Source organism: Oncorhynchus keta, chromosome 10 (genome assembly GCF_023373465.1).
Source record: "Oncorhynchus keta strain PuntledgeMale-10-30-2019 chromosome 10, Oket_V2, whole genome shotgun sequence".
Lineage (NCBI taxonomy): Eukaryota > Metazoa > Chordata > Actinopteri > Salmoniformes > Salmonidae > Oncorhynchus > Oncorhynchus keta.
In genome coordinates this window covers 54,258,743-54,272,344 of record NC_068430.1, presented here as the reverse complement: position 1 = coordinate 54,272,344, position 13,602 = coordinate 54,258,743, and the positions used below count along the sequence as shown (strand labels likewise).

General features: G+C 42.6%; 1 protein-coding gene across 1 annotated transcript in view; it reads right to left on the bottom strand.

The window, feature by feature from the left end:
- The window catches only part of LOC118389549 (copine-9-like), a 178,797-nt gene that overhangs the window by 143,344 nt on the left and 21,851 nt on the right, over window positions 1–13,602 (bottom strand). Inside the window, exon 3 of the mRNA XM_052527298.1 lies at window positions 6,496–6,542. Coding sequence (XP_052383258.1) covers window positions 6,496–6,542 — 47 coding nt within the window. The remainder of the gene's footprint in view (window positions 1–6,495; window positions 6,543–13,602) is intronic.

Here is a 13,602-nt window from a genome sequence, read left to right as displayed (position 1 = left end):
GTTAAGCCTTCCCTGTCTGTGTCTGGCTGACAAGAATTGTGATTTATTATGGAGTCCCTTGACAAGACGATGGGAGAGAATCCTAATAGGAACTGGATAGAACCTGTTCAGACCAGTTAAGCCCAGTTAGGCTCGGTTCCACCCTTTTAGGCCCCATTACTGTATGCCTTGATTATGCCCGAGTAATAGCCACAATCTCACTCGAAAAATGAAACTGTTCATTGAAGAGAGGGTCTTCCTTGTTGTTTCACCATTATCTGAATGCTTAAGATTCCTACAGTTGGGTGCATTAGCACACATGGACAAAACATGTACTGCTAAATATATAGATAGCTATACAGTATCTTCACCATGTGGGGCATATTTCAGTTTGCTTTTCTCAATTTATTGTTAGATGATTGCTAATGAACTTGCGAGAGAGTGTCACATTAACAATGTAACATTGCTGCAACACAGGCATTTTGAAAAGTAACTTTTGAATGCATTGTTATTGTATATTCAGCTAACAATGTTGAATAACCATTATTAATTGATAAAGTTTGTGGTCGATTCCCTCCACCCACTAAGGTACTACAGGTAGACCACTTCTGTAATGAGAACCACATTATCAGAGCCATATACAGTGCATTCTGGAAGTATTCAGACCCCTTGACTTTTTCCACATTTTGTTAAGTTATAGCCGTATTCTAAAATGTATTAACAGACAATACCCCATATTGACAAAGCAAAAACTGTTTATTTTATTTTTTGCAAATGTATTAAAAATTTTCCAAATTTAAAATGACATTTACATAAGCACTCAGACACTTTACTCAGTACTTTGTTGATGACCTTCTTGGGTATGACGCTAAAAGCTTTTCACACCTGTATTTGGGGAGTTTCCTCTGCAGACGCTCAGACGCTCTTCAGGTTGGATGGGGAGCGCCACAGCACAGCTATTTTCAGGTCTCTCCAGAGATGTTTGATTGGGTTCAAGTTCAGGCTTTGGCTGGGCCACTCAAGGACATTGAGACTTGTCCCAAAGCCACTCCTGCGCTGTCTTGGCTGTATGCTTAGGGTCATTATCCCATTGGAAGGTGAACCTTCACCCCAGTCTGAGGTCCTGAGCACTCTGGAGCAGGTTTTCATCAAGGATCTCCCTGCACTTTGATCTGTTCATCTTTCCCGCAATCATGACTAGTCTCTCAGTGACCGCCACTGAAAAACATCCCCACATGCTGCCACCACAATGCTTCACCATAGGGATGGTGCCAGTTTTCCTCCAGACGTAATGGCATTCAGGCCAAAGAGTTCAATCTTGGATTCATCAGTGTCTTTTGGCAAACTCCAAGCGGGCTGTCATGTGCCTTTTACTGAGGAGTGGCTTCCATCTGGACACTCTACCATAAAGGCCTGATTGGTGGAGTGCTGCAGACATGGTTGTCCTTCTGAAAGATTCTCCCATCTCCACAGAGGAACTCTGGAGCTCTGTCAGTGTGACCATCGGGTTCTTGGTCACTTCCCTGACCAAGGCCCTTCTACCCAAATTGCTCAGTTTGGCCGGGCGGCCAGCTCTAGGAAGAGTCTTGGTGGTTCCAAACTTCTTCCATTTAAGAACGATGGAGGCCACTGTGTTCTTGGGGACCTTCAATACTGCAGAAATATGTTGGTACCCTTCCACAGATCTGTGCATCGACACAATCCTGATTCGGAGCTCAACAAACAATTCCTTCTACCTCATGGCTTGGTGTTTGCTCTCACTCAACGGCAAGAAAACAAATGAGCTGATCGTGGACTTCAGGGGGAGCGCGCCCCTATCCACATCGACGGGACCACAGTGGAGAAGGTGGAATGCTTCAAGTTCCTCTGCATACACATCACTGACTATCTGAAATGATCCACCGACACAGACAGTGTGGCGAATAGTACCTCTTCAACCTCAGGTGGCTGAAGAAATTTGGCTTGGCCCCAAAACCCTTTACAGATGCACAATTGAGAGCATAATTTCAGGCTGTATCACCGCCTGGTATGGCAACTGCACCGCCTACAACCGCAGGGCTCTCCAGAGGGTGGTGTGGTCTGTCTAACGCATCACTGGAGATAAACTACCTGCCCTCCAGGACACCTACAGCACCCGATGTCAAAGGAAGGCCAAAAAGATTAAGTACATCAACCACCTGAGCCACAACGTGTTCACCCCACTATCATCCAGAAGGCGAGGTCAGCTGGGACCATCTGGGCCATCAGACTGTTAAATAGCCATCACTTCGCTTCCACCCGGTTACGCAACCCTGCACCTTAGAGGCTGCTGCCCTTTATACATAGACTTGGAATCATTGGCCACTTTAAGAATGGAACACTAGTCACTTTAATAATGTTTAAATACTGCTTTACTCATCTCATATGTATATACTGTATTCTATTATACTGTATTTTAGTCAATGCCACTCCAACATTGCTCAATCTAATATTTATATATTTCATAATTCCAATCTTTTACTTTTCGATTTGTGTGTATTGTTGTGAATTGTTTTTGGATACTACTGCACTGCTAGGGAAAGGGGGATACAGAGTTAGTTGTACAACTGAATGCCTTCAACTGAAATGTGTCTTCTGCATTTAAAACCCAACCTCTGAATCAGAGAGGTGCAGGGGGGCTGCCTTAATCGACATCCACATCCTTGGCGCCCGAGGAACAGTGGGTTAACTGCCTTGCTCAGGGGCAGAAAGACAGATTTTTACTTAGTCAGCTCAGGGATTTTCGATCCAGCAACCTTTCAGTTACTGGCCCAATGCTCTAACCACTAGGCTACCTGCTGCCCCTGTCAGATGCTACTGCACTTCTGGAGCTAGGAACACAAGCATTTCACTACACCCGCAATAACATCTGGTAAATATGTGACCAATGCAATTTGATTTGATTTGACATGCACTGTCAACCGTGTGACTTTATATGGACAGGTGTGTGCCTTTCCAAATTCATGTCCAATCAATTGAATTTACCACAGGTGGACTCCAATCAAGTTGTAGAAAAATCTCAAGGATGATCAATGGAAGCAGGATGCACCTGAGCTTAATTTCGAGTCTCAGAGCGAAGGGTCTGAATACCTATTTAAATAAGGTACTTACATTTTAGATTTGAATAAATTAGCAAACATATCTAAATACCGGTTTTCACTTTGTCATTATGGGGTATTGTGTGTAGATTTATGAGGATTTTTTGTTTTTTAATCCATTTTCTAATAAGGCTGTAATGTAACAAAATGTGGAAAAAGTCAAGGAGTACATTCGAATGCACTGTATGTTCCCGCACACTGTATGTTTGTCTTCTCCTCTATGAAATCATACCCTGTCTCAGAGATGGCCACATGCTTTGACACCTGAGGACCAGACAGTGTTACCATGAGTGCATTTTCCCTGCATTTCCAGGCAAACATTACCGTTCCATTCATCTTATTCAGTACCTCTGGAGAATAACAACTGAAGAATCCATAGAACTGAGTTTCATACTGTTGCAAAAAAAGGTGTAGCACCATAAAAAAAAATTGTATATAATTTCTACTAGGAATGGGTTTTTTAAGTTGAATCGATGGCGTTCGTTTCAAAATACGATTGCAAAGAAATGATATATTTTTTATGTTTTGTGAAATTCATAACTTTTTGAAACCGATGTGACGATTCACCTTATGAAAGCCAGCCCTACAGCATTGGGTCTTCAGTAAACATTCTCTTGAGATACTGTATGATACTTGTCAAATCTATCATTTCAAATAATTACTTTTCCTTCCAAGGGCATATACGTATACATTCAACAAAAATATAAATGCAACATGCAACAATTTCAAAGATTTTACTGAGTTAGTTCATAAAAGGAAATTAGTCAATTTAAATCAATTCATTAGGCCCTGATCTATGGATATCACATGACTGGGAACACAGACGTGCATTTGTTGGTCACAGATACCTTAAATAAAAGGTAGGGGCCTGGATCGGAAAACTAGTCAGTATTTGGTGTGACCACCATTTGCATCATGCAGAGCGAAACATCTCCTTCGCACAGGCTGTTGATTGTGGCCTGTGGCCTCTTCTCTTCAATGGCTGTATGAAGTTGCAGGATATTGGCGGGAACTAGAACACACTGTTGATCCAGAGCATCCCAAACATGCTCAATGGGTGACATGTCTGGTGAGTATGCAGGCCATGGAAGAACTAAGACATTTTCAGCTTCCAGGAATTGTGTACAGATCCTTGCAACATGGGGAGGTGCATTATCATGCTGAAACATGAGGTGATGATGAATGGCATGACAATGAGCCTCAGGATCTCATCATGGTATCTCTGACCATTGAAATTGCTATCGATAAAATGCAGTTGTGTTCATTGTCCGTAACTTACGCCTGCCCATACCATAACCCTACCGCTCACCATGGGACACTCTTTTCACAACATTGACATCAGCAAACCTCTCGCCCACATGATGCCATACACGCTGTCTGCCATCTGCCAGGATTCATCCGTGAAGAGCATACTTCTCTAGCATTCCAGTGGCCATCGGAAGTAAGCATTTTCCCACTGAATTCGGTTACAACGCCGAGCTGCAGTCAGATCAAGACCCTGGTGAGGACAACGAGCACGCAGATGATCTACTCTGAGACGGGTTCTGACAGTTTGTGGATAAATTATTCAGTTGTGCAAACCCACAGTTTCATCACCTGTGTGGGTGGCTGGTCTCAGACAATCCCGCAGGTGAAGAAGCCAGATGTGGAGTTCCTGGGCGTGGTTACATGTGGTCTGCATTTGTGAGGCCAGCTGAACGTACTGCCAAATTCTCTAATACAGCGTTGGTAGAGAAATTTAACATTGGCACAGAAATTAACATTAATTTATCCGGCAACCGCTCTGGTGGACATTCCTGCAGTCAGCATGCCAACTGCACACTCCCTCAAAATTTGAGACATCTGTGGCATCCCTAGCAGAAGGTGCACCTGTGTAATCGCTCTTGCTGCTGGTGATTATCTGATCCACCTCTACGCAAATGACACCATTCTGTATACTTCTGGCCCTTCTGTGGACACTGTGTTAACTAACCTCCAGACAAGCTTCAATGCCATACAACTCTCCTTCCGTGGCCCCCAACTGCTCTTAAATGCAAGTAAAACTAAATGCATGCCCTTCAACCGATTGCTGCCCGCACCTGCCCGCCCGTCCAGCATCACTACTCTGGACAGTTCTGACTTAGATTATGTAGACAACTACAAATACCTAGGTGTCTGGCTAGACTGTAAACTCTCCTTCCAGACTCACATTAAGCATCTCCAATCCAAAATTTAATCTAGAATCAGCTTCCTGTTTCGCAACAAAGCATCCTTCACTCATGCAGCCAAACATACCCTCGTAAAACTGACCATCCTACCGATCCTCGACTTCGGCGATGTCATTTACAAAATAGCCTCCAACACTCTACTCAACAAATTGGATGCAATCTATCACAGTGCCACCCGTTTTATCACCAAAGCCCCATATACTACCCACCACCATGACCTGTACGCTCTCATTGGCTGGCCCTCGCTTCATACTCGTCGCCAAACCCACTGGCTCCAGGTCATCTACAAGTCTCTGCTAGGTAAAGCCCCGCCTTATCTCAGCTCACTTGTCACCATAGCAGCACCCACCCGTAGCATGCGCTCCAGCAGGTATATCTCACTGGTCACCCCCAAAGCCAATTCTTCCTTTGGCCGCCTTTCCTTCCAGTTCTCTGCTGCCAATGACTGGAACGAACTGCAAAAATCACTGAAGCTGGAGACTCATATCTCCCTCACTAACTTTAAGCACCAGCTGTCAGAGCAGCTCACAGATCACTGCACCTGTACATAGCTCATCTGTAAATAGCCCATCCAACTACCTCATCCCCATCCTGTATGTATTTATATGTCTTGCTCCTTTGCACCCCAGTATCTCTACTTGCACATTCATCTTCTGCACATCTACCATTCCAGTGTTTAATTGCTATATTGTAATTACTTCGCCACCATGGCCTATTTACTGCCTTACCTCCCTTATCCTACCCCATTTGCACATACTGTATATAGACTTTTTTTCTACTGTATTATTGACTGTATGTTTGTTTATTACATGTGTAACTCTGTGTTGTTGTATGTGTCGAACTGCTCTGCTTTATCTTAGCCAGGATGCAGTTGCAAATGAGAACCTGTTCTCAACTAGCCTACTTCTTTAAATAAAGATGAAATGAAAAGAAAATGAAATGAGCATGCTGTTTAATCAGCTTCTTGATATGCCATACCTGTCAAGTGGATGGATTATCTTGGCAAAGGAGAAATGCTCACTAACAGGGATGTAAACAAATGAATGCACATTATTTGAGCGAAATAAGCTTTTTGTGCATAAGGAACTTTTCTGGGATCTTTCTTTTCAGCTCATGAAACATGGGACCAACACTATGTTGATACAGTACAACATACTGTATAAGATCAATAATAAAATAGTCCTTTCACTCACCTCTCTCCACTCCTTTGTCCCGATGCCTTGAACGTACAACACTACAACTGTGGAGGGAGAAAAAGAGAGGGAAAGAGAGCGAGTGGGAGGAAAATTAATAAATATTATTAATAATGAATACCAAGTACCCAAAATGCTTCATTCAAATTCCTGCATTAGACACAGTATGGCTTTCATTTATTTGAATAAGAACAGATACAATTAAAATGTTGACGCATCAATTGCTTTGCATTGCACACCATTGACACAGATGCATTGCACCATAATCTGGCAAGAATATTTCCAGAATTATATTATGCTCAGGTCCTTTAGGGAACTAAGAGAGGCCATGTTTTCTTGGCCATGCTTCAATAGCCACTGAAGGTCTGCGTAGCTTTCAGACACATTCACACTTAGGCTATTATTATCTACAGCCAGTGGTGGAAACACTACCCAATTGTCATACTTAAGTAAAAGTAAAAGACACCTTAATAGAAAATGACTCAAGTAAAAGTGAGTCACCCCCCAGTAAAAGACTATTTGATTAAAAGTCTAAAAGTATTTGGTTTTAAATAGACGTAGATGTAATAGCTCAATTATACTTAAGTATCAAAAGTAAAAGTGTTAATCATTTCAAATTCCTTATATTAAGAAAACCAGACGGCACAATTATCTTGCTTTTTTAAAATTATGGATAGCCAAGGGCACACTCAAGCACTCAGCCATAATTTACAAGCATTTATGTCTAGTTAGTCTGCCAGATCAGAGGCAGTAGGGATGACCGCAAATGTTTTCTTTGATAAGTGCGTGAATTGGACCATGTTCCTGTCCTGCTAAACATTCAAAATGTAATGAGTACTTTTAGGTGTCAAGGAAAATGTATGAAGTAAAAAGTACATTATTTTAGGAATGCAGTGAAGTAAAATTCGTCAAATATAAATAGTAAAGTACAGATACCCACCAAAAATACTTAAGTAGTACTTTAAAGTATTGTTTCTTAAATATTTTACAGCACTTCACACAACATAGACTATACAAGCATAGACTACTGTCAAAGTGTGACAAACAGATGGTCCTTATTCAATACAACTGTATTCATCTCCTCAGGGGCATTGCCCTTGCAATGTGATTAGCATAACTCAGAAACTTTGAGACGACAAAATGTTTTACTGAACCCAGGTCTGATATGAAGATATCTTATCCAACACCGTACAGCTACTCTGAACAAATTCACAGATGGATTGCCAACCTCTCCTCCATCTTCATTTCTTCAAGATTGGGAACGTTTACAGTGCACCTCCTAAGTGGCCCTTTATTGCTCCTTCCCCTCCTGTTCCTCTCTGTCCCCTTCTCCTCTGTTTTTTCTCCTCCTCCTCCTATACGCTGTGCCACCCTGGCACAGCACGCCATCAAGCCACATCAAAGGGGAGCACAGCCAACACGTCGCATACAGAAACCAATCAGCATAATGCAACCATCGTGGGACCAACCAGCCGTGAAGACCCAGCCCTGCGCAGCGCATCCCATCCTCTCACATCCCTTCTTCAAAGGAGAAGAAAAAGGAGGAAATACTGGGTCAAACTAAATAAATAAATGCCAAGATGGACGAGAAAGGAGTAGAGGAAGGGGGGAGGAAGAAGGGAAAGAAAACACCTGGGTCGAGAGTTTGGGGACAGCTAACTGGGTTCAAGAAAGAGATTGGAGTGTAACTGGCCAGTTGGGAGTGAGGGAGAGAGTGAGTGAGTGAGTGAGTGAGTGAGTGAGTGAGTGAGTGAGTGAGTGAGTGAGTGAGTGAGTGAGTGAGTGAGTGAGGGAGGGAGGGAGGGAGTGAGGGAGGGAGGGAGGGAGGGAGGGAGGGAGGGAGGGAGGGAGGGAGGGGGAGGGAGGGAGGGAGGGAGGGAGGGAGGGAGGGAGGGAGGGAGGGAGGGAGGGAGGGAGGGAGGGAGAGGAGGTACTGAAATATTTAAGGATTTAGATTAGATTGAGATTAGATTGAGATTGAGTGTGTTGTCCAATAAGTGTGTTGTCCAATAAGGGTGGGTTGTCTTTTCAGGAGTTCTGTCACCTGGTCAGTACAACCATCCCGACCTCCCTAGGGCCCCAAGGATAAACACTTCTAAGGAAAGGAGGGAACTGTCAAAACCCCAAGAATAGCACTTCTGAGGGGATGAGGGAACAGTCAACCATCAATCACTTCAAATCATTAGCCCATTTGGTAGAGTATGGCACTTGCAATGCCAGCATTGTGGGTTTGATTCCGGCAGGGACCACCCATACAACAATTGTATGTGTCACCAACTGTAAGTTGCATTGGATAAAAGCGTTAGCTAACGGCATATATTATTATTTATTTTAAGATGTTCCCTAACTACTCCTAAGGAGATGACGGCATTAACAACCCTTTTGATGGAGGGATGAGGGGTGAAAAAAAAGGCCAAACAAAGATAGTATGGGTTGAGCTCTTAAAGACAATTCCAAGAGGGACGCAAGCTCTTTTTTCCTCAATGTTAAATACAGCAGCCAATAGAACTCACGGGTAGTTTGAAAGAAGAGTGAAAGTGTGACGGCGGTAGGCTATAGCAGTTATTTATTCAAACCCATAATCACTGAATGAAAACACAGGTCTGCCTCAGCATTGCAGAACTTGATCTCACAAGAAAAAGGTTGCACACTGTATAGTATTACACTGAGCTTCAACATGCCAAAAACATAGGGCCAATCCAAGTCAGCTCATGTTAAAAGAGCACATGGCTGCCACTACACTTTTCTTTCTCAGCATCTCACAGTGCTATACGATAGCCATCGACCCCACTCTGGCTTCAATTGAACTCTGGTTCAATGGTCTCACTTGACTGAACGGACCAAAGTGGACATGAAAGGCCAGGCGACCCCGGGACCACTGAGCTTCCACCTTTACGGTGTCCCACCTTGGGTTTGAAGTCCAGGACCCCTCCGTATCCAATCATTATATCCGCTCTCCTACACACATGTCCACGCACAAACACGCACACTGTCTTTTATAAAGAGAAGGAGTTCAAGTCACTAAATCCATCTGACCAGCAGGACTCTCCCCCCGGAAGAGCAGGGGGCGGGAGAGCATCCTCAATAAACAACGTGTGTGTGTGTGTGTGTGTGTGTGTGTGTGTGTGTGTGTGTGTGTGTGTGTGTGTGTGTGTGTGTGTGTGTGTGTGTGTGTGTGTGTGTGTGTGTGTGTGTGTGAGTCAGGGCCTGCATTATGGGCGGACCTTAAGGGGCCTGGCCCACCCTCCCGTACGTCCTTGCCTGTCCAAATAAAATATGTAAATATTGATAATTTATTTGACCGAGATTTGCGCTTACAGAAAGATCCATCAATCTCAGATAAAGCATCTGATAGCAAAACAGTGCCCCTCTGTCTCGGTATGTGTTGCCCATGTAACTGATGCTGTCTGGCCAAAGAGAGTATGGCATGTCGTACACTTTTTGGCCGGACAGAATCAGATACATGGGCTACATATAGTAATTGGAATTATTTTTGACAAATGTGTGACGGTAACCTACTTTTTGAAAAGGGGGCGCATCCAATAGGCTATAAGCTAAGCTTCCCCTAAAGTACATTGAAATACACTTTCCAAAATTATACATGCACTCGTCTGTACAGTAATTATATATGAACTCCACAATACATGCACTCAGCTCTCCAGAATGCTCTCTGCTGTATCCCGCCAATTCTTGTGCATTCATTGTTTAATTGTGTGAATGTTTTTCCCTTTGATTGTTACTAGCAATAACTGAAGTCAAGACAGATAGAAAGGGAGTCAGACAGGCGGAGTTGAGAGAGAAACGCGATTGAAAGTACGTGAATTTTCATCAGGAAAATTCTATTTTCTTCTATTTTTATTTGTTGGCTTTATGTATGTTTCCTTAGTTAACAATGGACAATGGGCTACTGCTGCATTTGTCTAGTGCTGCATTTTGCCTGCAGTGGGGCAAAAAAGTATTTAGTCAGCCACCAATTGTGCAAGTTCTTCCACTTAAAAAGATTAGAGAGGCCTGCAATTTTCATCATAGGTACACTTCAACTATGACAGACAAAATGAGAAGAAAAAAAATCCAGAAAATCACATTGTAGGATGTTTAATGAATTTATTTGCAAATTATGGTGGAAAATAAGTATTTAGTCAATAACAAAAGTTTATCTTAATACTTTGTTATATACCCTTTGTTGGAAATGACAGAGGTCAAACGTTTTCTGTAAGTCTTCACAAGGTTTTCACACACTGTTGCCGGTATTTTGGCCCATTCCTCCATGCAGATCTCCTCTAGAGCAGTGATGTTTTGGGGCTGTTGCTGGGCAATACGGACTTTCAACTCCCTCCAAAGATTTTCTATGGGGTTGAGATCTGGGGACTGGCTAGGCCACTCCAGGACCTTGAAATGCTTCTTACGAAGCCACTCATTCGTTACCCGTGTGGTGTGTTTGGGATCATTGTCATGCTGAAAGACCCAGCCACGTTTCATCTTCAATGCCCTTGCTGGTGGAAGGAGGTTTTCACTCAAAATCTCATGATACATGGCCCCATTCATTCTTTCCTTTACACGGTCATCCTGGTCCCTTTGCAGAAAAACATCCCCAAAGCATTATGTTTCCACCCCCATGCTTCACAGTAGGTATGGTGTTCTTTGGATGTAACTCAGCATTCTTTGTCCTCCAAACATGACGAGTTGAGTTTTTACCAAAAAGTTATATTTTGGTTTCATCTGACCATATGATATTCTCCCAATCTTCTTCTGGATCATCCAAATGCTCTCTAGCAAACTTCAGATGGGCCTGGACATGTAATGGCTTAAGCAGGGGGACACGTCTGGCACCACAGGATTTGAGTCCCTGGCATCATAGTGTGTTACTGATGGTAGGCTTTGTTACTTTGGTCCCATCTCTCTGCAGGTCATTCACTAGGTCCCCCCATGTGGTTCTGGGATTGAACAAAGTCACACTCTTGCAATTTGTACTGTTACAGTGGTAAATATTAAAATAAAAGTTTATTCCAAATTAAACAAACACCCCCACATCTGTGTCATGGTTTTAAAAGAAAACATCTTTATATGTCTGCACTTGTCATCCCGGGACTGCACCTTAGAGGCTGCTGCCCTATATACATAGACTTGGAATCACTGGCCACTTTGATAATGGAACACTAGTCACTTTAATAATGTTTAAATAAAGTTTACAAACTGTTCTAATCATCTCCTATGTATATACTATATTCTATTCTACTGTATCTTAGTCAATGCCACTCCGACATGGCTAAATCTAATATTTATATATTTCTTAATTCCATTCTTTTACTTTTAGATTTGTATGTATTGTTGTAAATTGTATTTAGATACTACTGCACTGAGCTAGGAACACAAGCATTTCGCTACACCCGCAACAGCATCTGCTAAATATGTGTATGTGACCAATAACATTTTATTTGACAGCCCCTTATCTCAGCCCCTTTTCAGGTGTGCCAACTTTTCTTTCTACTAAAAAGGGTGCTTTTGTCAGCGAGACGCATCACATAATTCAGGCTACAAGAGAGTGTCGACGCAGTGATAATCCCCAAATATCATAACACTTTTTGGTGTTTTGTAACAGTTCTTTCCATTCATCAAATGGAGCACAGTGCACTGTTTGGACGCTGGAATTATTTTGGAGTGGACGAACATGCGCAGGTAGCCTACTTGTTGAAGTGATTTGTTTGAAAATGTCACGATGGGATGAAGAGATTCGGGAGACAGGCGCAGGAATGCATAATAGGGTTTTCTAAAGTACCAAAAGTACAGCGTGCCGTGTAAAGACAAAGGGACGAAGACCAAACAAACACTAAACAAAACACAGGGTTGAAACCCAATCAAAAGAGCGAGGAGTACCTCAAATAAATAACACACGCACACACTGATTAACACACTGGGCGAGACCCGTAATCATCTGCGCAATCCACAAGGGCACAAAAGCCCAAAACACACAGCATAGGTACTCACACGCACCAAAAGACATTGTAACAATAAACAACAGCCCAATGGAAACCAAAGGGCACACTTATACAAGTACTAATCCGTGGGAATAGGGGACAGGTGTGCGTAATGAAAGTTCCGGAGGGATCCGTGACAGAAAATAAGATGAAAACATCTTGACTGGTTGTGTTCATGCCAAATGGAAGGTAATACAAATGTTTTTACTGTTAAATTACATGTCTTTTGAAGAAAAATATAGACCCCCTGAATGTCGCACTCTGGAATAGTGCATCATTTGGGAGGCAGCTGTAGTGATCTATTGTAGAGCTCCAAACAAAGTTCAATGGGAATTTCTTTCTGGCGATATTGCATGTCGTCCGACCACAGAGATCTGAGGGTATACCATCTGTCTACAAAGAGCGACTCACTATCAAAGCCAAACAAACTCCTATCCACTCACACTGACACTAATACAACACACACACACATCAAACAAACAGAGGCCCACTGACACAAAACATCAGACAAAAGCCTCCACACAAACACACTCACATAGACACACGCACAAAACACTTCTGGGCCATAGTAAATTAAAAGACAAGTGGCCCAAAGCGCTTCGCTCTCATTCCCCCTGTTGTCACCCAACTGTTCTTCTTCTTGAAGGTTATTTCCTCCTCCAAAATATACTAAAAATATATATATATAAATGCAAAATGTGCTGGTCCCATGTTTCATGAGCTGATTTCACATGACTGAAATGAAATAAAAAATCCCAGAAATGTTCCATACGCACAAAATGTTCTCTACATAAAAAAATGAAATTATTGGAAATCTTAGGCACAACAATTTTTGTATCATTGTTAGTGACCATTTCTCCTTTGCAAGGTGATAATCCATCCACTTGACAGATGTGGCATATTAAAAAGATGATTATACAGCATGATCATTACACAGGTGCACCTTGTACTGGGGACAATAACAGGAAAAAGGCCACTCTAAAATGTGCAGTTTTGTCACACAAACACAATGCCACGGATGTCTCAAGTTTTCACAGAGCGTGCAATTGCATGCCTGACTGCAGGAATATACACCAGAGCTGTTGCCAGAGAATTGAATGTTAATTTCTCTACCATATTTATAAGCCTCCTC